Source organism: Kalmanozyma brasiliensis (assembly GCF_000497045.1).
Source record: "Kalmanozyma brasiliensis GHG001 unplaced genomic scaffold PSEUBRA_SCAF5, whole genome shotgun sequence".
Lineage (NCBI taxonomy): Eukaryota > Fungi > Basidiomycota > Ustilaginomycetes > Ustilaginales > Kalmanozyma > Kalmanozyma brasiliensis.
The window spans coordinates 554,497-579,668 of record NW_015961988.1 but is presented as its reverse complement, the minus strand read 5'-3'; the positions used below and the strand labels follow the sequence as shown (position 1 = coordinate 579,668).

The 25,172-nt window shown below is 58.5% G+C and overlaps 7 protein-coding genes across 7 annotated transcripts; 3 read left to right on the top strand and 4 right to left on the bottom strand.

Moving 5' to 3' along the window:
* Positions 1–53: 53 nt before the first annotated feature.
* On the bottom strand, positions 54–1,748 carry PSEUBRA_005264 (Calreticulin/calnexin; the record flags this gene model as incomplete). Its single annotated transcript, XM_059465490.1, has 1 exon — positions 54–1,748. One exon carries the CDS (start codon positions 1,746–1,748, stop codon positions 54–56), a length of 1,695 nt encoding a protein of 564 aa, XP_059321624.1.
* A 1,052-nt stretch (positions 1,749–2,800) lies between these two features.
* PSEUBRA_005263 (Dynamin GTPase effector) lies at positions 2,801–4,870 on the top strand (the record flags this gene model as incomplete). The annotated part of the gene is made up of 1 exon (XM_016438708.1): positions 2,801–4,870. The coding sequence occupies one exon, from the start codon at positions 2,801–2,803 to the stop codon at positions 4,868–4,870; it is 2,070 nt and encodes a 689-aa protein (XP_016290563.1).
* Positions 4,871–6,301: 1,431 nt separating this feature from the next.
* PSEUBRA_005262 (SKI-interacting protein SKIP, SNW domain protein) lies at positions 6,302–8,164 on the bottom strand (the record flags this gene model as incomplete). The annotated part of the gene is made up of 1 exon (XM_016438696.1): positions 6,302–8,164. The coding sequence occupies one exon, from the start codon at positions 8,162–8,164 to the stop codon at positions 6,302–6,304; it is 1,863 nt and encodes a 620-aa protein (XP_016290562.1).
* Positions 8,165–8,951: 787 nt separating this feature from the next.
* Positions 8,952–14,468, top strand: PSEUBRA_005261 (Bromodomain protein; the record flags this gene model as incomplete). The annotated part of the gene is made up of 1 exon (XM_016438704.1): positions 8,952–14,468. The coding sequence occupies one exon, from the start codon at positions 8,952–8,954 to the stop codon at positions 14,466–14,468; it is 5,517 nt and encodes a 1,838-aa protein (XP_016290561.1).
* Positions 14,469–14,572: 104 nt separating this feature from the next.
* On the bottom strand, positions 14,573–16,024 carry PSEUBRA_005260 (uncharacterized protein; the record flags this gene model as incomplete). The annotated part of the gene is made up of 1 exon (XM_059465489.1): positions 14,573–16,024. The coding sequence occupies one exon, from the start codon at positions 16,022–16,024 to the stop codon at positions 14,573–14,575; it is 1,452 nt and encodes a 483-aa protein (XP_059320432.1).
* A 1,320-nt stretch (positions 16,025–17,344) lies between these two features.
* PSEUBRA_005259 (BTB/POZ) lies at positions 17,345–22,621 on the top strand (the record flags this gene model as incomplete). Its single annotated transcript, XM_059465488.1, has 1 exon — positions 17,345–22,621. One exon carries the CDS (start codon positions 17,345–17,347, stop codon positions 22,619–22,621), a length of 5,277 nt encoding a protein of 1,758 aa, XP_059320431.1.
* Positions 22,622–22,822: 201 nt separating this feature from the next.
* Positions 22,823–25,078, bottom strand: PSEUBRA_005258 (6-phosphofructo-2-kinase; the record flags this gene model as incomplete). The annotated part of the gene is made up of 1 exon (XM_016438694.1): positions 22,823–25,078. One exon carries the CDS (start codon positions 25,076–25,078, stop codon positions 22,823–22,825), a length of 2,256 nt encoding a protein of 751 aa, XP_016290558.1.
* Between the last annotated feature and the right edge of the window lie 94 nt (positions 25,079–25,172).

Here is a 25,172-nt window from a genome sequence, read left to right as displayed (position 1 = left end):
ATCTGCGGAGAATGACAGGAGCTCCTTGAGCCTTTTTGGAAAGTAATGACACCCTACTCGTCATCAGCAGCGTCGTCGACCTTGGCAGCGACAGCGTTGGCACGCTTCTTGACCGCGTCCTTGGCCTGGACACCGGTCGCCTTGGCCTTCTCGGTCACCTCCTTCGCCTTGCCCTTGGCAGCGGTGGGAGCGTCGACCTTCTTCCCATCCTTGGTGGTGACCTTGACCTTGCTGCCGCCGAGAACACCGCCGACCAATCCGACAAGACCCAAGAGACCGGCGAAAGCGGCGCCGAGACCACCTGCCACCTGGGGCATCTCCTTGATCGCCTCCACAGGATCCTGGCGCGCGCGGGCGATGAACGTGTTGACATGACCCCGAACCTGACCGACAAAGCCCGCAACGGCGCTCGCAGCCTCTTCAGCAGCCTTGGCCGCCGTCTCCTTCTCGGCATCCTCCTGACCCTGCTCGATCTTGATCTTCTGCTCAAACGTCTCGGCCGAAAACGCCTTGGCCTGCGCCGGGTCGTGACCGATGTAGATGTTGTCGAACAGGATATCCTCGTCCATGGTCCACAGCTCGAAGCCGACACCGCCGATGGGGGTGAAGTCGGCAGGCGACTTGTCCTCGTAGTAGTTGGGGTTGGCGATCTTGCGCGGTTCCCAGACCCCCTTGTAGTCCGGGTTGTCGATGAGCGGTGCGGACCACTTGCCTTTGTAGGCGGGGTTGCGGATCACGGGACGGACCCACTCGCCACAACCGGCGGCAGCCTCGCATTTGGGGTTGGGGATGCTGGGTGCGAACCACTCTCCGTCTTCTTCGTCGTCCCACTCCTCGGGCTTCTGCGCGTCCGGGTCGGGGATGGTCAGCGGCTCGTCCTCGAGCCAACCCTCGGGCTTGACAGCGTCCTCGTCGGGGATCTCCGGCAGTGCATCCTCGTCCCAGTCGGCGGGCTTGGTAGCTTTGGGATCAGGGATCTTGGCAAGCTCGACCCAGTCGGCGGGCTTCTTGTCCTCCGGATCGTCGATCTCAGCCGCCGGATTGACGGGAGGTTCAAAGTCCTCGAGCAGCGAACCCTTCTTCTTGGACTCGTTGTTGATAAAGATCTCGAAAGTCTGGTCCGGGTTGACGACGAGCGTGTAGAGCGTCGAGGTCTTGGCGAGCTTGGGGTAGGCGGGGTACTTGACGTGCTTCTCCTCGAACTCGCCCGAGGTGGGGTTCTTGTGGCGGAAGATGAAGTGCACCTTGTTGGTCTGACCACACTTGTCGGGACCGAACATGATGGTGTAGGGAGTCTTGTCGGAAAACTCCTCGGGGGTGACACCGGCCTCGGTGGCGGAGAGGAGCTTGATGTAGGCACCACCGCAGCCGAGACCCTTCTGGAGCTTGACCTCGTACTGAACGACGAGGGGCTTGCCCTTGGGGTCGATGGGCCGGTCGAAGAGGTGCGAGATGGCGTGCTGCTTGGCCTTGGACTTGAGAACGAGACCAGTGTCACCGACCAGACCGGGGAGCACTTCTGGCTCCTCTACGGACCAGACGCCATCGTACTTGAACGCCTCGGTGTCGTCCTCCTTCTGGAACTTGGAGGCCTGGGATGTTGCCCATCGTTCGGACCAGTCGGAAGTGAACTGCTCGATGAAGGGAGCCTGGATCGAGGTGGGTGTGAATTGGGGACGGGCAACGTCAGCAGAGACGACCTCTGCGAGCGCGAAGGCGGCCAACGCAGCGGCGACAGCGGGCTTCATTGTGATATTCTTAGCAGGGAGATGGTGGGTGGCTTCGGGGTGATGAGAGTGACGTCCGTGTCGCAACCGTGATCTTGAGGTAGTTGCGAATGGAAGGAGCGTGGTGTGTTGAGGCAATTGGCCAGATGAGGGTAGAGGTTGACGAGGCAGTGGGGGTGAGAAGGGGGGTGAGGGTGTGTTGGAATATGTAGGCGGACCGTGCTTTCGCTGGGCGGTAATTGAAGGCGAAGCTCAGAAGACGCTCGTGAACTCCGACGCCTGGTGAGCTGGAAGCATCAAACGCTCAAATTCCCGCCACGCAAGACGACCTCGCTAGCACGTTGTCGCCGTGCCGAGTTCAGCGGTCAAAGAGATCTCATGCTTCCTTCTCCTTTCGCTTCAGCCCTTCAGGGGTCTGCTTCTTCAAAACTAGCGACCATCAACACAGGCCGAGTCGATCGCTGGGATAGCGTGCAAGCTGCGAGTGATGCCAATGCATGGGCCATTGAGCATGATGCCGAGACAAAGGACCCTGGACAGGCAGGCTCGCGGCAGCTCACTTCTGGAAGATTCGCAGGGCTTGACGTGGAACCTATGCAATTTAGACTTTGGTTCTTCTTATCGGCCGTGTATTGGTGTCAAATTGTGCAAGATGGTGAGCTAACAATGCGAATCCGGCCAAATTTAAGGCTGCTCAGAGGCTGTGTCGATCGGAGCTGCTGAGCTGCGATTCAGGAAATGTCCAAGCTTTCTCCACTCTGAGAGGTGTGACTGCGTGTTTGAACCAACACCTCTCTCAACCACCTGAGACTCGGCTGCAGCCAACAAGCGCTCGGACTGCACGCAACAAATCACACGCCAACACCTTTGAAGCTCAGCCTTCTCGTAGCATCCACTCCACCTCGTGCAGCTCGCCGTCATCACCACCACCATCGCACTTTCACGCACACGATAACGACGCAACGACTCCATCCCACAAGTGCCACGCGCATCCATCCGTTTCAGGCCGTAGATAGCCACAGTAGTCGCCCCACGCTCCGCTGCTAGCTGAAGCAGCGCAATACCTTATCAACATGGCGATGGACCAATCGCTCATCAAGCTCGTCAACAAGCTGCAGGACGCATTCAACAATGTCGGCATCCAGAACCCCATCGACCTGCCTCAGATCACCGTGCTCGGCTCGCAGTCCTCCGGAAAGTCGAGTGTGCTCGAGAACATTGTCGGACGTGACTTCCTCCCCCGCGGCACCGGTATCGTGACCCGCCGTCCGCTCGTCCTTCAGCTCATCAACCGTCCTGCTGTGCCCAGAGCCAACGGCGAAGCAGCTCCACCTGGATCCGACAAGGGCGCCAACAACCCAGACGAGTGGGGAGAGTTCCTCCACCTTCCTGGCGAGAAGATCTACGACTTTGAAAAGATCCGCGAAGAGATCGTTCGCGATACCGAGCTTAAGACTGGCAAGAACGCCGGTATCTCGCCTCAGCCTATCAATCTCCGCATCTACAGTCCCAATGTGCTCACCCTCACTCTCGTCGATCTTCCCGGTCTCACAAAGGTGCCCGTCGGTGACCAGCCTAGAGACATCGAGCGACAGATCCGAGACATGGTGCTCAAGTTCATCTCGAAACCCAACGCCGTCATCCTTGCCGTCACTGCCGCCAACACTGATTTGGCCAACTCGGATGGTCTCAAGCTTGCCCGCGAGGTGGACCCAGAGGGAACGCGTACCGTCGGTGTGCTGACCAAGGTCGATCTCATGGATGCAGGTACCGACGTCGTCGACATCCTCGCCGGCCGCGTCATTCCCCTCCGTCTCGGCTACGTTCCTGTCGTCAACCGTGGTCAGCGTGACATCGACCAGAAAAAGCTCGTCAGTGCTGCTCTCAACGCTGAAAAGGACTTCTTCGAGAACCACCCAAGCTACCGCAGCAAGGCGCAATACTGTGGTACCCCCTTCCTCGCCCGCAAGCTCAACACCATCCTCATGCACCACATCCGCAACACGCTGCCCGACATCAAGAACAAGATCGGCTCTCAGCTCGCCAAGTTCCAGGCCGAGCTCGCATCCTTGGGTGGAGCGATGGGCGAATCCAACTCGGCTGGCGTCGTGCTGCAGATCATCACAGAGTTCGCCAACGAGTTCCGCACCGTCATTGACGGTAACTCGAACGACTTGACCATCAACGAGCTCGCAGGTGGTGCGCGTATCAGCTTCGTCTTCCACGAACTCTACAGCAATGGTGTCAAAGCCATCGATCCCTTTGACATGGTCAAGGATGCCGACATCCGCACCATTCTTTACAACTCGTCCGGTTCTTCGCCCGCACTCTTTGTCGGCACCACAGCATTTGAAGTCATTGTCAAGCAGCAGATTAAGCGTCTCGAGGATCCCGCGCTGCGTTGCTGCTCGCTTGTGTACGACGAACTGGTCCGCATTCTCGCTCAGCTTCTCACCAAGAACGCCAGCTTCCGTCGCTTCCCAGCTCTGCGCGAGCGTTTCAACACAGTCGTCATCCACTTCTTCAAGAAGTGTATGACCCCTACCACCAAGCTCGTCTCGGACTTTGTCGCTGCACAGGCCGTCTACCTCAACACAGGCCACCCAGACTTCATCAGCGGTCACAAGGCGATGGAGATTGTCAACGAGCGTCTCAACCCACCGCAGCCTGCACACGACCCCAAGAAGCCCAACCCTCACGCCATCAACAACGACAAGGACCTTGACGTCAACCTCAAGAACGAGCAGGGCTTCTTTGGCAGCTTCTTCCAAAAGGGTCCCCAGAACCAGCAGGCCGCCAAGGCCAAGAGGGCGCTCATGGAGGCTCCTCCGCCGTCGCTCAAGGCATCTGGTCAATTCAGCCAGCGTGAACAGCTCGAGACCGAAGTCGTCAAGCTGCTCATCCAGAGCTACTTCAACGTGGTCAAGGTCGAGACCATCTCGATGGTGCCCAAGTGCATCATGCTCAACCTCGTCACCCAGTCCAAGGAGCAGATGCAGAAGGAGCTCTTGCAGGAGATCTACAGGCCAGACGTGCTCGAGGAGCTGATGAAGGAGTCGGATCACGTCGTAGCGAGGAGGAAGGAGTGCGTCAAGATGATCTCGGCGCTCGAGACGGCCAGCGAGATCATTGCGACCGTATAGAGGGTCAAACATGTTGGAACGGAGAACGCTCATTCGACTTTTACCACACTGAAATGTAAATCGTGAATCAGACAAGGACACAGCGGCACCGAAGAGTATGTAGTGTTGAGAACATGTTCAATGCAGTACCTCACCGGTACTGGTCTTGAAATGGAAGATGGGCAAAGGTCAGGCATCCCGATTGGAGCGCTGATTGTGCGAGATGATGAGGACTGGTGTGACCTGCACCCGACGGTGAAGTTCACGCGTCAACTGTACATGCTCGCACATGTCCACGGACGTCGCCACATTTGTCAAGGACCACGTCTATGGTCAAGCCTCACCTCATTTCACGCATCCTCGGGAGCGACTCCAGCTGGCGACGCTGCTGGTTCTTATGGCTACTACCACTGGCCGTCCAGGTGACATCACAATTTCGGAAGGCTACGGGGACAAACCTTTCTGTGTGTGCTGGCAGGACGTCATCTTCAAGATCCTCAAGACTGATACTGTCAGCACGCACACAAACAAGCACCAGCTTCGACTCCTGTGTTTGTTGACACTGCAATTTTGCAAGGGAGCAAAGAACAGCGCAGACGAGTACGTGATCAAGGAAGAAAGCAGTGTCCGATTGATTCCATGAACATGGTCTGACAATTCCCTTCTCACATTCACATTCAACAGTCGTGACGTTGTTTTGTGGCGCGAAATGTCAATGCCTAGTGTTCTTGATCCCCTCGATCTGCTTGTCGCGTTGACGCTCGAAAACGATGCAGTGGAGGCGCCCCTCTTGCCTAACTTTGAGAACCTTCGTATGGACTTTGCCAAGGTCGGAGAGAGCATCAGTCTGACGATGCAAGAAGAGAAGCGAGACATCCCAGTCCTGCGCTCTATCATCAACAGAGATGGCGTCTATACTGTCAATCCCATCATTGGTCTCAAGGAGCGTGCAGCCCAAACCAACTTCCGTCGCTGCAAGGAGCTATCGCTACATCGTCGACGAAGGATTACCTAAAAGAGTGGGCGGCAAAGAGCCGCGTCATCCTCCGTTTAACTGTCGTTTCATGAGTCTGCCGCGAGGGAAACTGTGTAATCTGCGCGCGCGTTGCCACGTCCGCGACGACAGCGACAGCGAGGAGGCCAAGAGTCCGAGCGGTGGACACAATCGAGCAGAGCTTGAGGACCGCGTAGTAGGTTGTGGTCTGACAGCGGCCAGCTCTGCCACGCCTCTTCGCAGAGCGCTACCACGGAGATTTCTTCAAGCATTCGGGCCCGGGGGAGCAAAAGGCTGCGAACGCGCCTGGCAAACAGACCAATGACACCGTCACATGCAACGGGCCAGCATTCGCGTTGTACGGGGCCCTAGACACCATGCAGCAATGGTATTGTGTAGCTGACGGAGGATTGAACACGATGCGCTGCGGATGACGATTCGAACGAATGAAGGGAAAGCTACGAATCGTCCTCGTCCCTGTGCTTCTTTCGAGACTCGGCCGTCTCCAGCCCAGATGACCGTTTGATGCCCCTTTTGGCTTCTTCCAAGAACTGATTGATGGCGAAAGGATCGCTTGCATCCTTCTCGAACTGAACTGGACCAGACCTTGTTCCACCACCACCGGGCGCTGCACCCTCACCATCTGCCTCTGCTCCCTTGAATTTGCTCTGGCCCAGTCCGAAGCGGTCGTTGTTCTCCAGCTCCTCCTCGAGCGCACCATCGTCTCCTGCTCCGTTGTAGATGTCATCTGCGCCACCACGGCCAGCAGGGCGACGATAGATAGCAGCCGCGGCGGAACTGCCCGAGAACAGCGGTTTGTCGTACAGATTGTACGAGTCTTCGTCGCCGTAGCCCGCCGAGAGACTTTCCTGATTGAACAGGCGACTGTCGGTCATCGACTCTTTCGAAGCCGTTGGCTTGGCAAGTCCTAGTGCCACCTTTTCGGAGATGTCACGGTTTTGCTCGCGCATCATCTGCTTGGCCCGCTGTTCGGTGCCCATATTGGACATGCGCAGCTCGCGCTCTCGTTCTCGACGACGTTCTTCTCGAATGCGATCGCGTTCCCGGGCACCTTCGTCCTCGTCGTCACTCGCAGCGGATCGGTCGGAACCGGATGCCGAGTCCGAGTCGGAGCCGTAGCCTGCGAGCATTGCCGACATGCCTCCACCCGGCGGCGCAGCTCTCGAACTTGCCGGCGCATCCGAGTCGTCCAGCCGCGAAGCGACATCGTCGTCATCCCCACGTCCAGACACCGACGGCGTAGCAGACGAAAACCCAGCCCTCTCTTCTCGCGCACGCTGCGCAAGATTTCGCAAATGCTCCTCCTTGGCCGCCTTCTCCTTAGCCGCCAGCTTCTGCTGCATGATACTTCGCTGACGCACCTCCTCTCGCGCATGTCGGTCGGCGAGATGGAGCGCCTCGGCAAACTGCGCAAAGTTGTCGTTGATGACCACGTCCTTGATGCCGCTGCCGTCGGCGGCGAGTCGCTTGTCGAGCGGGATGGTGTAGCCCTTGTTGTTCTTCCAGTTGGAGATGGCGGGTGGGATCATCCAGTCTTTTTGCTCCTGTGCGGTCACTTTGCGTGGTGGCGAGCGAAGGACGGGAGGCGGCGGGGAAGGTGGACCTGCAGCAGCTTTACGGAGGCGATGACGAGGCGGTTCGAGCGGATCCCGCTGCGCTTCGGTCATCTTGATGATGCGTTGTGTGCCGTTTCCTGCACCTTGTTGGCCCGGAGTGTAGCGGATGAATTGCGCTAATTGCTTGCCGTCAGGACCAGTAGCGGCTTTTGGAAGAGCGGACCTGGTCTTTCCCTTGGCGACAGCTTCGAGAGCGAGGCGAGTTCGTTCGGTGTTGCTCATGACCTCTTCCTGCGAGGGCCGCTCGAAGCCAGATGCACGGTCCTTCTCCTTGAGATCGGTGCGCTGCGAGAGCGGCACCAAATCTTTGAAGCCTGATTGTACGGTCTGGCCTTGGCGCAAGCCCTGTTTAACGATCGCATCGTATCGTTTGTTGCCCTCGCCGTCTACGCGCATGGCGAGCTTGTTGCTCGTGCCTGCAGATCTGTTTCGACCCATGTCGAGCGGATATTGTGCGATGTGGCATTCCGGATAGCTTCCTCCGTTGCCGAAGTCGGCTTGTGTGCGTGGTCGCCATGATGCTCGTTGGCCATAGGGAGGGATGCTGGACGTGCTTGACGAAGAAGCGGAGGTCGAGGGTCCTGCTTCGGCATTGTCGTAGACGTCGTCCTCGTCCTCGTCGCGGGCTGACACGGCGGCCGCGTACTTTGGAGCGGGCAGCACGCTTTGCAGTGTTGTCGCCATCCTGGATATGTTTGCTGACCGAGAGGCTGAAGTGAGGGTGATGAAAGGGAGGTGAGGAAGATCGCGAACTCCAATCGAGGTCGCGATGCTGCTCAGCCTGCGAACCCTCAAAAATGTCGGAATCTGAGCGGCCAACGAGATGAACAGCCGATCAAGTCTCCGTGTCGTAATGCTCAGCCCGATCTGCGCTCTGCTCGACGACAAATTCCGATTCCCGCTTGACGCGACTGTGAAGGACTGACCATCTGACACTCACTCATCATCCCCACACAGTCACAAGCATGGCTCAGCCATCGTCTGCCTAAGACACACACCCTCACACAACAGCTCCACCATCATATCCATCGACCTCCTCAAAGGCTCAAGTCAGCAAAACGTCTCCAGGCAATCGTGCACGGCGACTTGCTCAGCCTCGCAGCCTTTCTGCATTCACGCTCTTTTACGCTTCGACCCTCTTCACGGAAACCAGCTAGCCCGACTCTGTAATCAAGGACGCACACCCAACCCGGACCCTCCTTTCGCTCCACTATTGCCTGGCCGTCCGAATCATCTAATACGGCAGCAGCGGCAGGGGCAACTACGTTCTGTACTTCCATCACACGTCTCTTCAGCTTTGACAGTTCCCTCTTTCCGTGCAAGTCTCTCACAAGCGCATACATGCTGCAATCACCGCATTAGCCTGCCTAGCGGACTACAAGGTGCACTGTCCACCAACTCTTCCGATCAGCTTCTTTCTTGAGCGCGACGGTCGTGTCCACTGCATCCTCGACGACACAGACTCGGCAATATGTCGAAGCAACGAGGCACTGCCGCCTACCGTGGCTTCACTGTCAGCCATCAACGAGTCGTGCTCGATCTCAGCTTCAGCGGCACTGTCGTCGGCTTCACAGAGATCACCATCCTTCCCACGCATCGCAGCCTCCGGACCATCCATCTCAACTGTCGACAAGCTTCTGTACAATCAGCGTCGATCAACAGTCACCCTGCTGAGTTTTCGTATGCTGATCATGTCACAGGCGCAACCATCACAGATACTCGCGATGTTCACCGGTATCCAGAGCTCAAACGAAGGGTGTACGCGGCCGCTTCTGACGGTGTCAACGGCGAGCTCAGCATCCTCATCCCTCCAGATGTCTCGGTACAGTCCTCACGAGCAGGCAGCAGAGCCGTTAGCATGGCCCCGGACGACGCACCGACACCAGGCGGCTCTGCCTCCACTGAGCTCACGCCTATCATGGTTCGCGTGGACTACTTCATCAAAGATCCAACAGATGGCCTCCAGTTCATGCGTCCGACCGCAGATTCGCCTTACCGCGTGCCCCACCTTTTCACCATCGCCTCGTCGCCGGACGCAGCACGTTGTTGGGTGCCATGTGTAGACAGCTTGTGGGAAAGGTGCACATGGGAGTTCGAGCTTATCGTGCCAAAGTCGCTCAGCACAGCAGACGAAGACGAAGAGGCAGCAAACGGTCGAGCAGGTACATCTGCGCTCGAGCAGGCAGCCACGACGGGAGTCGACACTTCGGATCCAGACTCAGAAGTCGTCGTCGTCTGCACAGGTGACTTGATGGAGCAGGTCACGCATCCGAACAATCCCTCGAAAACAGTCTTCTGTTACACGCAAGCCGTGCCGACCTCGGTACAACACATTGCCTTTGCTGCGGGACCCTTCCACATCATGCGCATAGAAGCTGGCAATCACAAGGGTGTCCAGGCTCCGAATGGGGTTGTCTCGGATGTCACAGCTGGCGCGCCTGCCGTCGTGGACGACTCAGGCCAACCCGAGATTCTCGCTTTCTGCTTGCCCGGCCGCGAAGATGAGCTGCGGACTTCTGTCAGCTTTACACGGCACGCGCTCGACTTCTTCTCGCAACAGTACGGCTCTTACCCCTTCGGCGCCTTTCGCATGGTCTTTGTAGACGAGCCACCGCAGGATTGTACGACACAGTCCATGATGGCCATCTGCTCCAACGACTTGCTTCATCCGACTTCCGTCATCGACCAAGCTATCGAGAATCGCCAAGTGCTGAGCCACGCCATCGCATTCCAGTGGGTCGGCATCAACATCATCCAAGCCACCTGGGCAGACACCTGGCTGGTCAACGGTCTCAGCTTGTACATGAACGGTCTCTTCCTGCGCAGGCTCATGGGCAACAACGAGTATCGATTCCGACTCAAGAAGGATCTTGACCGACTCTGCGCTTGGGACATCGGCATGCCGCCTCTCTACGAAGCTGGTTCGTTTGAGCCCCCTGATCCGGCGACTCTGCCATTCGTCAACCTCAAGGCACCGCTTGTGCTCCACATTCTGGACCGGAGACTGCGAAAGATGGGTGCGTCCGTCGGTCTGGGTCGTGTCATTCCCAAGGTCTTCCTTCAGGCCATGACGGGCGAGATGACCAACAACATGCTCAGCACACAGCATTTCCTCCGAACCTGTCGCAAGGTCAGTGGTGCCGACCTGCGTCTTTTCACCGAGCACTGGATCCGCGGAAGCGGTTGTCCACGCTTCATTTGCAGTGCCAACTTCAACCGCAAGAAGCTTCTCATCGAGATGCACATTCGTCAGGAGGTGCCTGCTGCTCAATTTGCTGCAGCGAGACCCAGCGATGCTCTGGCCGCCAACGCCGTGCCTCTCTTTGAAGGTCAGATGACGGTGCGAATCCACGAAGCAGATGGCACGCCGTACGAGCACGTGCTGGAGATCAAGGGGCCGGCCAAGCGCTACGAAGTCCCGTTCAACACCAAGTACAAGCGTGTCCGCCGAAATACGAAGCGCTTCCAGGCTCGTCAGGCCGCAGCTGCTGCAGCAGCTCAAGGTGACCAGGAAGCGCAGGAAGCGATTGGACTCATCGACTTGGGCTTCGGTCTCGGCATGTGGGAGGACGAAAAGGCTCGAGAGGAGTGGAAGGTCGCTGACTGGACCGAAGAGGACGAAGAGAAGATGTCATCTGCGCCTTACGAGTGGATCCGCATGGACGCCGACTTCGAGTGGCTTGCAAGCATCCACTTCGAGCAGCCGGACTACATGTGGGTCTCTCAACTGCAACGAGATCGAGACGTGGTTGCACAGGTGTCCGCGGTGCATGCTTTGGCTCAGATGCCTTCTCTGGTCACTTGCAGCATGCTGACGCGCACAGTCCTCGTCAACAAGTACTTCTACCGCGTACGTTCGGAAGCCGTACACGCATTGGTGCACTGTGCCATTCCGCAGCTCGACAACCTGGGGCTTTTCCACCTCCTCAAGCTCTTCCGCACGTCGTTCTGCCACGACTCGCCGGACGAAGCCTCCATCGAGAACCCGCTCGATGTGCCGTGCATCCCGCGGGCCAATGATTTCAGCGACGCGGCAGACTACTTCCTGCAGCGAGCATTGATCCATGCCATCAGTCGCGTGCGCAATCCAGATGGGCGCACCCCGCCGCAGGTGAAGCGATTCCTGATCAACTTGCTTCGGTATAACGACAACTCGACGAATCACTTTGTCGATGACTTCTACCTAGCTGGCGCCATCAACGCTCTTGCCAGCGCCTTCATCCCGGTCGAGTCATCATTGGCGGGCACGCAGGACACTGCTGCTGCCAACGAGGAAAGCTTCCTGCTGTCGCATGCTATCGCCGAGGTCGAGCGCCTGCAAGAGCTAGATCGGTTGGTCCCGTCGTACCACAACGTCATCACGCTGGCCTCGCTTGACTTTCAGGTTGCCATGATGCTGGCCAATCTCAAAGCCAGGGATTTGCAGCTGTTCTTCACCTACACGCGCCAGGGCAACTTCACGCCCGTCCGCATCGCCGCGCTCAACTGCCTGTTGCTCGTTGGCAACTTGGACCATCGCATCATCGCTCGCTATTGCTTCGCGCTCCTTCGACTCGACGAGAATCGAACGGTCAAGCGGGCTCTGGCAAGAGCCTTGTGCGAGGGCCTTGCCGTCGGCATGAGCACCGGTGTCTTTGGCGGCGGAGGCTTGCGCGGCCCCGAGGCATTGCTGATCGAAGAGGACAGTGGGCATGTCAATGCAGCCGAGAAGGCGCGAGATGCGCAACTAGAAGCGATGCTCAAGACGCTCAAGAAGGAGATTGGACGGTCAGCGGGTGTTCGTGAAGGCTTCATGTCGGCTCTGCTGGCACCGAACATCGATGCGGAAGCGCGCTGGGCATTGTTGAAAGTAGCCGAGCTTCTCTTCCGACCTGCAGAGGAGAAGGACCTGCCTTTGCAGCACAAGGTGCAGCTTCGGGTCAGGATGCCCAGCGCTCAGAACACAATTGATGCTGGCGCCCTGGAGTCTCCGTCCATCTCCAAGATCAAACTCATCCGTCAGTCCACTGCCGCTGCCGGTGACGAGACGGTGCCCAAGACTCCGTCCTCCGCCGCTGCCACCAACGGACCGCGTGTCGCTTTCGAAACTCCCGAGAAGCCAGCGGCGGAAGCACCGGACAGAAAGAAGATCAAGCCCAAGAAGATCAAGCCCCTTGCGCCCGGACAGGCATCGGGCATGTCGTTTGCGGATCTCACAGCGTGCAGAAACACACTCAAGAAGCTCATGCAGAACAAGTTCGCTTCGATCTTCTTGAACCCGGTCGATCCTGTGCGAGACCAGGCCACCGACTACTTCGACGTCATCAAGGAGCCTATGGATCTTGGGTCGATCCTCAACAAGCTCGACAGCGGGCAGTACAAGGATCGACACGAGCTGCGCGCAGACTTTGAGCTCATGCTCCGCAACGCAAAGGCATACACGCCTGACGAAAAGGCGTGGGCACACAAGCAGGCGGCGGGGCTCGAGAAGGTGTTTCATCCCTTGTGGAACCGGATGGAAAAGACGCTCGAGCAGTCGGCTGCCCGTCAGAAGGCAGCACAGGATGCTGTGCTTGCTAACGAGCAGAGCGCAGCCTTGCCAGACTCGCCAGAACGCTTCTCGCCAAGCAAGCCAGACGCCTCGCCTGCTGCCGGGCCCGCGTCTGCCAGCAACGGAGACGTCAGGGAGGCTTCGACTCCCAGCTCCGCAGTCCCGAAGCTCTCGCTCAAGTTCAAGCTCAAGTCGAAACTGGGAGGCGAGGACTCGCCGGCTCCGGTCAGCACACCAACACCGAAGCCGAAGACGTTCAACCTTGAGCCCGCTAGCACACCCTCTTCGACGCTCAAGTTGAAGAAGCCACTTATCAAGCTCAAACGCGGCAACGACAGCGAAGCTGCAGTGCCGGCGACCCCATCACCGAGACCGCCCAGCGCGACGCCAGATGCTCCACCGCAGAGCGTAGACGACGACATCTTGGAAGCCTTAGGAGAGAGCGTGCCCAAGGCGAGCAAAGTCAAGTCGAAGAAGCCACCGACCAAGGCCGCTGCTTCTCCCTCGCCTGCGCCCCCAACAAGCGTATCACCTAGCAGCAAGAAGAGCAAGCCTGCGCACTCACCTGTTCCGGTCACTCCCGTCTCGAATGGCATGACCAAGAGCTCATCCTCGTCCGGCACACCGTCTTCGGACATTGCCAAGTGGGCCGAGACGGATCCCGTCGGTGCGACAGCCAATATGCCCATGAACGGCAAAAAGTGCAAAGTCTTGCTGCAGATCCTCAAAAAGTCGCCCTTCTCGGTCTTCTTCCGCTACCCGGTCGACCCGATTCGCGACGGCCTGCCCACCTACCTCGACGAGATCAAGCACCCGATGGACCTGAGCACGATGGAGAAGAAGCTCAACCAAGCCTCGTACACCACCATGTCGTCGTTCGCCGCGGACGTCGAGCTGATCTTTGCCAACTGTCGCCAGTTCAACCCGCCGGGCACGGAACCGTGTCAGCACGCGGACGAGCTGGAGAAGCTCTGGCGCAAGGAGTGGGCCAAGACGGTGACGCCCAAGCTCGAGGCGAATGAGAAGCGCGCGCTGGTCGGCTTGATCAACCGGTTGAAGACGCACCAGTCGTCGCTGTTGTTCCGCGAACCCGTCGACCCTGTGGCTCTAGGCATTCCGACGTACTTCGATGTCATCCCCAAAAAGGACGCGAGGGATCTCAGTCTCATCGAGGGGAAGTTGAAGGGCGACAAGTACGATTCGTTTGCGAGCTTCGATGCGGACGTCAAGCTCATGCTCAAGAACTGCTACACGTTCAATGCGCTCGACCCGGGCATCATGGAGATCGCCAAAGCGTTCGAGACGTACTACAAGCGCGAGTTTGGACATGCGAAACAGCAGGCTGGCATCAGTGGTGGTAGCGCAGCTGGTGGGGGTGGAGCAACGACGCCAGGGAAGAGGAAGTTGTCCGTCACACCCGCGAACGGCGGGTCGAGTAAGAAGGTCAAGAGTGGGTAGCCTGAATGATATGCTCTTTTGACACTGCCTGATGCGTCGTGTGCTCAATGACTCGCGTGGTTAAGGGCGAACTGTGAAGCTGTCCAGCATTTCGTCGTGAAAGACTATGCGTCCTTGATCGGGCTCACAGCAGCCGCCGGATAGACTGGTACACTCGTATCCTCCGCCCGTTCTCCACTCATCATCCTCCTGATCCGACCCGATTGCGAGCGGATCAACGATCCGCTGTCGGTCGAACCGTTTCCGTTTACGCTAGCACCACCGCTGCTGGCGAGGGAAGTGAGGTTGAGATGATGATGCCCAGCACTTGCGTCGTGCGACGAGGTGCGTGGGTCGGGCTTGACGGTGCCACGACGAAAGTGCGAGGGTAGGCTGGAGGCTGGTATGAAGGTGGATAGTTTCGAGTGTGTGCTGGCTGGTGTTGGGGATGTGGTCGATGAGGTTGAGGGTTGGTTTGAGAGGCTGAATGGCAGTGCGGATGCTGATGAGGAGGGTAGACCGGCGCTCGTTGATGCATTTCCGCTGTTCGAAGACGATTGAAATGCAGCATTGACAGCGCCAGTATCGATCCCGAGATCCTTCATCAAGGGATCGAGCGAGGCAAGCTCGTCCTTGATCGTCTGCCGCGCTAGACCGTCGACATCCTTGACCTGGACACTGATGGTCTTTTTGATCTTGGCATCTGCCTTCAGCAACAGATCCATCGTCATGACACTAATCCCGATCCCGGTACCGACAGCTGACTCGCCGTACAAGTCCGACAACGCCAGGTTGGGCATGCCTGGCTTATCTTGATCCTGCCCTGCGGGTCCCGCCGACGTTGGTGGGGACGAGGTCCTCGCCTCTCCCGCCCCGTCTGTGGCCGCGTCCCTGGGCAAGAAGGAGATCATCTTGTAGTACACCTCCGTCAACAGATCGCACAGCGTGAAGAACGTCTGAAAGAAGTCGAGCTGGAACGGAATGTTGGGCGCCATGAGGTAGGAGGCCTGTTCGCTGTTGGCACCGGCCGAAGTCGACCCTACGTTCGAGTCCGTGCCGAACTCGCTGATCGCTTGAGCGGCCGCGGAGCGTTTTAGCGCCTGCTTGCCGCTCTTGAACAGATTGCGCATCTTTGGTCTCTGGGTGCCGAAGTTGGCCGCGCCCGTACCGCTGGTGAGCGCGATGATGTTGTCGTCCGTATAGCTGTCGAGCTCGTTGATGAGCGATATGATGGCGCGAGCCATATCGGCAGGGTTGGAGATGTCGAGGATGCTGGAGAGGCTGAAACCGAGAAGGGAATAGCGCAGGGTGCGGCGGTGCATACGGTCATTGTCAAAGGCGGTCGCGAGGTCGGGAGGTTGCAGCTGAACCGTGGAGTGCCACGTGCGCTGGCCCTGGAGTGAGCGCTTGAGGTGGACGAGACTGCGTATGCGACGGTGAAATAGGTCGCGGAGGTGGTCTGCGCCGCTGAGGGTGGCGGAGGAGATGGGGTAGGCGGAGGAGGAGGCGAAGGAGGTCGTGGTGGATGGCGAGAGGATGGACTCGCCATACGTCGAGGAGGAGGCGGCTGTGGTCATCTTAGGCTAATGCGGCCGTTGTCTATGGGATGGCTGAGGGAAGCCGCATCGAAGATGTCGAGAAGAGTGACGAGGGAGGAGGTAGCGATGAACCTTAGCACTGACTTTGAGACGACGATGGTCTGGGAGGGCGAGGATAGAATGTGGTGGGAAGCAGCCAACGCAGATGCACACGCTTGGCATCACTCAGGGTCCGAGGTGCTTTTAGAACTCACTTAAGCGCGTGTTTCACTGTCACACAACCGCGCCCAGCGCCTGAACGCTCCAATCACGGCCTGCCCTTACTTGCGCAAAGGTCGTCCGCTCTTGCTTCCATGTGACGGTCCTTGCTGACTTTGGCCAAGCTGAACGAAGTCTGTTGAGCTGTTGAGCTCTTTCGGTATCGTCACCTTCTCGTGAGAAGCGGTGAGCGACGCGGTTCTTTACGCGAGTCCTGGTGGGCACGGAAAGGCCCCAATGCCGGCGGCTCCATCACAATGCAGCATCATCACGAGCCTTGGGCGTAGGCTGACCCGAACCACCGTCACCTCGTCCGTCACCGCTCAGGCTCGATGGCTCTGTGGTACAGCGGCGTCGGCGTGACCGATGGAACACGGACCAGCAGGCTCAGGGTCCAGCTCACAACGTGTTCGGCCAATCCGGCTGCAGCAAACGGCCAGTCAAAATTCGCGCGGCTGAGCGTCGGTGGCTGAGCCAAGATTGCCGTCAGCTGCGGAAGAGGCGGGCTTCCGACTCCACTTGGCTGCCTGCAGCTTCGCTTCGACCGGACCTGCGTCGACAAGATTCCGTGTGACTTTGATCTTCACCTTTCTTCCATCTCACTTTGTCAACCTGCGCAACCTTCCGGCACCGGCTGCAATTGCTGGACAGACACGAAGCCAGCCTTCCATCCCAGCGGCTGTATATACACCGGCACATCCTTCGCCGCGGCTCACCACCACAGCTTCCACAACGAGACGAAAGGAAAGCTCCGTCCAGCAACGGAATACCACCAGAGCACCGACTTTTGCGAACTCGTGACGTCGGTATTTACTTACGTTCATCCCTAGCCGACGCCATCTTCGCGCTTTTTCACGCTTCCCGCAGCCATTCGGACACTCCGTCAGAAGTGCAAGAGTCAGCATCGCAGCTCAGCCCAGCCCTCGCAATTGCTTCGGATCCCTTCCGCAGCTTTCCCACGACTCTCGTCAGTCACAACTTGAGTGACTGAGAGAGTTCGCCCCCTTGTAAGCCGACGAAGGCCTCGCGCGATTGGCGAGTACTTCCTCGACTTGCAAGCGAGTGATACCCTGATCCGAGGGTATCGCTCTCCCTCGTTGCATGGTTGCTCCCACCCTTCTTGACTGCTGGCATGTGCGCGATCTCCAAAGATTTCGCGCCGTACTCAAAGGCAGCCCGCTGGACAAGAACAATGCCAACCAGGTCAGCGCCAATGGCGCCGGAAGTGCCGCCTTCTCCAAATCGCCGCACAGCTACAAGGAGAACGCAGGGCCATGTCCGCCTGCTGAAGTCAACCGACGTGACCACCTAGGCCGTACCGTGCTGCATCATATCGCATCGAGTACAGAACCTTGGAGCGTCAGTTATCTCAACAGCATCCTGGCGCATCCAAGCGTCAACATCAACTTGCAAGATGGAGAGAGTGGATATACACCCTTACATCGAGCCCTGTACGTCGCCAACCTGCGGACTGCCATCATCTTGCTGCGTCGCCATGACCTCGACCTCCGAGTCAAAGATTTTGAGGGTCTCACCGCTTTCGATCTCTACAACTCGACTGTCAATGGCACAAATCCACCCGCAGATGCTTTGTCATTCGACCCTTCCCGCCAGCACCATTCTCGCACCTTGACGCAGCTGTTCACATGGGGATCCAATCGCAACTACAACCTCGGTCTGGGCGACGGAGACGATCGAGCCTTACCAGACAAGATCTCGCTCCGCACAACAGCCACCAACACTCAGTCTACCGAAGATGCATTCAGGGCCTCACTACCCGCAGGAAAGAAGTTCGACCGCATCGGGATCAGAGACGTTGCCATGAGCCGCCTCCATACGGTCATCTTGACGGACGAAAAGGTCTCCAATGTGTGGGTCTGCGGTCTAGGCAGTAACGGGCGCCTCGGTAGATCGCCACAGACACAAACATCCTTCGAACCGCTCAAGGACTTCCACGAGACAGCTCACTCCGTTGCCGTCGCTCAGGATCATACCCTCATCATCACATCCACGGGTGCAGTCTATTCGTTCGGCCTCAATCGATTCGCTCAGCTAGGCTACACAATAGAACAGGGTCTCGGTACAGTGGGCTCAACTACAGGCAAGCTCGGCGGTGCCGGTGTCACATTCGGTCAGCCTGCCGCATCAGCCCAAAACGTCGAGCTAGACATCCAGATCTCGCCACGCCGCATCGCAGGCTCACTCAAGAAGGAAGAGGTGCTAGGTGCTGCCTGCAGCAAGCTTCATTCGGCAGTTTTCACGTCAGAAGGCTTGTACACGTGGGGAACTAACACCGGTCAGCTCGGCTACGACAGAAGCGGGACAGCGGTCCAAGTGCAGCCACGCAAGGTCACAGCGCTTGCGGCAGGGGCGGGCATTCAGCAGATCGCGGCGTCTGATTTCGGCACGGCCTGCTTGATGGAAGGCGGCGACGTCTTTGTTTGGCACAACGACACCCACTTCCGCATCAACTTTCCCTTGGCTCGCTTCTCCAGCAGCATCTCCGTCTTCAGGCCGAGGCAGGTGCAGCCAAAGACGCTCATCTCCAAGCTGTCCAGCAGCGGCAACACCTTCTCTGCCCTCAGCGACATGGGCGACCTCTTTACGTTCAACCTCGAGCATCCCTCCGAATACGGCCATGCCGGCACGTCCGGCAGAGCCGCTGTGTCATCTGCGTCTGCGACCAAGTCATCCGCAGCACAGTCAGCGCCCAAGCCGCAGCTTCTCTGGTCCGTCCGAAAGAAGTTTACCGCCGTGCGAGACGTGGCCATCGGCGCCGACGGGTCCGTCATTCTCTGCACTGAGAGCGGACACTGCTTCGTTCGTCCACGCAGGAGTGACGCAGGCGGCAAGGGAGGAGGAGGCAAGAACTTCAAGTTTCAGCAGATCCCCTACCTCCAACGCGTGGTCAAGGTCGCCACAAGCGAGAGCGGTGCCCTCGCTGCCATCAAGGCAGATCCAAGCTTGCCTGACGTCCGCGTCAAGGGCAGATCCGTCGAGGAGGCGCTCCGTGACCTGCTGCCGCATCTCAAGGTGCAGACCCTCAGCGAGGATGGGCAAAAGCAGATGGGAATCGCTTCCAAGGTCGTCGAGATCTCGGATGTTCGCAGCGAGATGGGATCCGACAGCGAGTCAGACGACGAGCGCGCAGACGCACCTGCTGCCAGGTCTGACACAGGAAAGTACGTCAGGATGGCGCTGCTCATCGTGGAGGCTGCAAAGCGTTGGGTCGCTGGTCGAATGCAGTCAGAGCTGAGCTCGGGTGAAGCTGGCGTCACCGGGGATGCTTCAGCTGCCCAAGCACAGCCTTCATCCAATACAGGGCGGAGGCAGGCCTTTTACGGGCCTCACAATCTCAAGCCACCATTCGGCTGCGACGCTTTTCTGATCGCCGATGGGCACTATCTGCCCGTACACAAGATTGTGCTCGGTGCTCGGATACCCCTGTTGCAAAACGCTCTGCAGGATTCTGCTGATAAACAGAACTTGCCCTCAGGTGTCAAGATCTCCACAGCTGGCACGGACAAGCGAGTCTCCATCCTGACGCTGTCGAATTGCAGCTTCGTATCTGCTCTCTTCCTGCTGCACTATATCTACTCGGACGATCTGCCGCCCATCTGGGTTGCAAGTGTTGGTCTCATTATCGACAAGGAGCTCAAAGCCGCCAAGATCGACCGAGTACGGATTCAAGATGAGCTGCGCGTCGTTGCAGACCATCTGGGACTTTCTGCCCTGGCCACCAGCGTAAAAGCGAGCATGCCACGTCCGCCTGAGCCGACATTGCGAGCAAACATGGCCATCCTGTTCAGCTCGCACGTCGATGTGGACATCGAGAACATGTCGGACAGCAAGCGCTTCAATGATGTCGTGCTCCGGTTCCAGGATCGCACAGTGCCCGGCCACTCTGTCATCCTCCGCAGATCGCCCTTCTTCGCCGCTCTGTTCCAGCCACACTGGACAGCAGCCCGTTGGGACAACGACAACGTCATCACCCTCAACATGACCCATCTGCGCTGGGAAGTGGCTCGCATCGTGCTCATGCATCTCTACACTGACAATGGCGAGACTCTCTTCACCGGATGCGATGTCGACCGATCTTTGGAGCAGTACATGGACTTTTTGGTCGAAGTGATGGCCGCTGCAAACGAGCTGCTGCTTGACAAGCTCAAGCTCGTAGCTAGCTCTTTGCTGCGAAAGCGCGTTCTTGCCCACACGGTTGGCGCCGTGATGACCGAAGCCGACTTTTACAAAGCTGGTCAACTCAAGGACATTACGATGGACTATTGCACCAAGAGCATGGAAGCGTTGCTCGAGGGCGGTCGACTGAACGAGCTGGATCAAGGCATGATCCGCGCACTGACGGTTTACGTTCGGCAGAAGCAGGACGACAAGTTGCATCGTACCTTTGCAGAGGATCGCCTGGCTGCTCTTGTCGAGAAGCATCGAGAGTTCTTCGATGATCTGGATGTTCCACCGCCTAGCTTGCATCTCGTTGTCAACAAGGTTCGGCCCAAGAAGGGATCAAGACCAGCTGGCATCAAGTCGCCTCCTCTTCTGGCTCAAGGCTCTTACCGACGCCAATCTAGCGCTCGACTTGGTGTGTCATCTCCTACCAGTCCTGATGCATTGCGACCCATAGGTGCTGGCGTCTCGCAGCGAGCGATAGCCGACGACACTTCAGAAGTCTTCTCGATGGACGACGAAGATCTCGCGACGCCAAGGAAGGAAGCAAACGTTCGCACGCAGGGCTCGCCGTGGGCTGTGCTGCCTCAGGTCGCTCATCTCAGCCTTGACGATGCCGGAGACAAGAGCTCACCATCAAGACCCTGGAAGTCGCGCACCGTTGAGGCCGAAAGGAAGCTAGCGGTGGTAGACGCACCGGCTTCGCCAGCGTTCCGGCCGGCAGACACCCCCAATGATCTTCGCAGCATCATGGCTAAGGAGCAGCAGCGCCAGCAGCAGCAATCAGCAGCGTTTCTGGCCTCTTCTGCGACAACGCCGAGCGGCTCAGGAACATCGACGCCCATTCCCAAGTCAGTTGTGCCGGCCTTCGAGCTCTCGCCCGCGCCGCTCGCCAATACACGCTTGTCGCAGAAAGAACGGAAGAGGCAGCAGCAGGAAGCTGGTCTCGCAGCTGCTGCGGCAGCGGCTCAGCCAACTCCTGTACGCAGCAGTGGAAGTGTCTCGTCGCCTTGGAAGATGTCCGCGCCAGGCTCCTCTCCATCCGACAAGGCTGCCGCAGGCTCACCATGGAGCATGAAAGCCGCAGGTAGTACAGCAATGGCACTCGGCGCATCTCACGAGGGCACGCCGCCTCTGTCGACCACGCCGAATGGCCGACGTCCTTCAGCAGCACCCCTGCAGTGTGGCTCGAGTGGACAGGGTCCTCGGCCTTCCATCTCGGACGCTAGTCCTTCGCCTGCGAACAGCATGGGTCCGACGTTCACCCCGACGCGCATGGGATCCAAGACGATGCCCAAGCGAATGAGCAGCAACGAGCCAGCCTGGGCTATGCCGGCTGTCGCTCCTTCGCTCGGCAGCTTCGGTACTTCGCCGACGCCGCGTGTCACCCGACCCGAAGCTCAGCGAGCGCCGTCATCGAACCTGTCACGCTCTCTGTTGAGCGCTGACATCAAGACGCCAGCACCGCCGTCTTCGAGTGCATCTCGCAACGACCCGCCGATCACGCCTTCTTCGTCAGCAGGCCTGACGTTTGCTCAGATCCAAGAACAGCAGCGGCTGGCGATCGAAGCAGAGCAAGAGACGATCCGCCAAGCAGCTGCTGCGAGACGAAGCTTCCTTGACATCCAAGAGGAGGAGCGTCTGGCCGACGAGCGTCGCAGGGAAGAGCAGAAGCAGGCGGAGGAGTTCGAGAGATGGTTCGCGGAAGAGTCGAAGCGCTTACAAAAGGAGCAGAAGGCAAACAAGGGCGCTGCAGGTGGCGTCAAAGGAAAGAGTCAGAAGAAGGCGGGCAAACTGGCAGCGCAGCAGCAACAGTCGAAGGCCGGCCAGGACGCGGCTGCTTCCGGGTCGGCGAACGGAAGCGGGCCGAAGCCGAAGGGCAGCAAGCCGCATGAAGGAGGCAAGAAGGGTGGTGCAAACAAGCCCGCCAACAAGCAAGCAAATGGTGCACCAGCGAATGCAGATGGCACGCCGAATAAGAATGGCAAGAAGCAACGTGCCGATGCAGCGGAAGGCGGCAACAAGCCTTCGCCTCAAGGCAAGGAGAATGGCGGCAGCAAAGCTAGCGGCGCTGATGGTACAAAGCCCAACACTCCTTCCACGCCGCACGGCTTGCCGACTAAGCCAGCAGCATCTTCAGCTTTCAACCCGAACCTCTCGGCTGCTGCACCAACGTTCACCCCGCGACAACCCTAACTCTCTCCTCCCCACCGCATCCGGACCACTCCCACCACAAAGATGGATCTGCGTAGCATCCTGGAATGTTTTGACACAACAAAAGTGGATCTGTATACCTTGTTTTTCACGGAACTCATAGACCGTCACAAAACCAGATCGTATGCGTAAGAATGGTGTTTGAATCAGAGAGGTGTTGCTATCCTACGAATTGAAAACTTTCTATGCGACCTCGACATTAGGCTTGACCTGACTGGGCGGCGCACTGGTGGCAGCCTCCTCCAACGGATCCATCGGTGGTGTCGGGGGATGATCGTCCAAGTCACTCCTCAGCGGCTTCGGCCTGTGCGTGTCCACCGCCTCGATGGGCAGCTGGAACCTCTTCTCGTCACATCCGTACGCCTTGGGAGTCAGCTGAATCACTGTGTGCAGAGGGATCTTGATGTACGGCAGATCTTCCTGCGAGAGCGCGTGGAAGTAGGCGTATAGACATCGGATGATGGCCTGATGACCGATGATGAGGATGTTCTCCTGGCGTTCCAGCTCCATGATGATAGGCTCCAGCCGCACCACAACGTCGCGGTACGACTCGCCACCGCGGTAACGGTAGTTGAACTTGTCATCGTCGCGATTGGCGTAGTCCTCGGGGTAATACTTTTCGATCTCTTCGTACGTCATTGCGTCGCAGACACCGGCGTCGAGCTCGTCCAGGCTCTTCCACGCCAGCTTCGGGTAGGGCAGTTCGCTCGCGGTCTGACCGGTACGTCGCAGTGTGCTGTGCCAGACAGTCAACGGCGCATCACCGATGTTGTCCTTGATCAACTGCGGCAGCGCCTTGGCATACATCCAGCCACGAGGGGACAAATCCGAATCACCACCGATCTTGCCCTCGACGTTGTACTGCGACTCGCCGTGACGCGAGAAGAAGATGTTGCGCGGCGTCAAGTGCAGGTTCATCAGGTAGAAGGCGATGCGCGACTCGAGGTAGCCCTGAATGCGATTGATGGTGACGCTCTTGCCAATGTCGGTCACCTTGACGTAGCTGTAGTGCGCCTCACTTCCATCGCCGTTGACCGGCTCGTAGGTCTCCTCGTAGTGTCGAATGCGTTCCAAAAAATCCGCCTTCGCCGCCTCAGGCGTCATCCCAGCATAGTCCGGATCACCACTGCTCACCTTGACCGCAATGTTCTTGTCGATCACGTTCGGATCCGTACAGATCGATTCGAGGAAGACCAGCTTCAGATCCGGCTCTTTGGCAATTCGATCCGCGATCTCCTTGCGACGCGCCTGAGTCGAGTTGGTCGCATCGTGGATACCGACGTTGCCGCCGCGCTTGAGCCAGCCGATGAGCTGCTCGAGACACTCCTCCGCCATCTGGCTCCGAAGCTTGTAGGCAGACGGATTGGAGGGATCGAAAAAGTTGGCACCGTGATCCTCCTTGACACCGGACGAGTTGAACTTGGCACGGGCCAGCGCACGTCGCAGCTGTCCGACGTTGAACACTTTGACATCGTACTCGAGCCAACGGAGGTACTTGAGCACGCGGTTGGCGACGTAGCTCTTGCCACGCGCGGGGAGGCCGACCATGCAGACGACGATCTTGGCGCCCGAGTAGTCGGGTCGCGCACCAGCAGCGCCGAGGTTGGGCGTGGTAACGCCGGTACGCATGCCATGGCCCAGACCGAGAGCGGTTCCGAGGCCGCTGTGGCTGCCGGAGGGACCGCCTTCGCCCACCTCGGGTGCATCTTTGAGGATGCGTCCTCGACCATTATCATGCTGAGGCGAGGTGACGCCGTGATGCTGCTGCGCCTGGCTCTGATGGAACGAGTTAGACAGCGAACCGCCCATAGCAAGCATGGGTCCCTGCTGATTAGCCTGGTCCGGTCCCTCAAACGGCGTACCGGGAACACTGTTCGACTTGCTCCCCGCATGACTGCCAGACCTCGTACTATACGTCCCCGTCATAGCCAGATTCGGCCCCGCAGCAGCAGCCAGACTGCTCGATACCAACTCCGGATGATCGCGCAACAACGCCTGCAACCCATCCGACGAGCTGGCCAGATTGGAGCTCGCAACCGCCACATCGAACGCCTCCCTCTGGTTCGCTTGCGGGAACGGCGCCGGTCTGGACTGCGAGAAGTGCCTCGGCGAGGCGGTCGAGAACCCGGGCGTGCCTCCGGACAGCTTGCGCGAGGCTCGGACGGAGGAAGAGCGCGAGAGGTCTTGCTGTTTGGACGATGAGGTGGTTTCTTTCTGCGCCTGCTCGGCCATGCGTGAAGCGAGCTGTTGGGCTTGTGTCACGCTGTAGCGACCGGGGGAGGCGGTGCCGGGACCAACGCCGGGACCGCCGCTGAGATGACGATGGTGCATGATGGCGTGTGGCATCACGGGCGACGAGCCTGAGGAGTCGATGGCGGATTGGTCGGCACCATCGCCGCTGGAGGAATTGGGCGGGATGTCTACTGGGTTTTGCGACATGATGAATGGCTATATAGGTGCGAAGCAGGTGTGACTTTTGAGCGGATTGATGTGTTGTCGTGTGACTGATGACTGTGCAGGTATCGGATCAGCC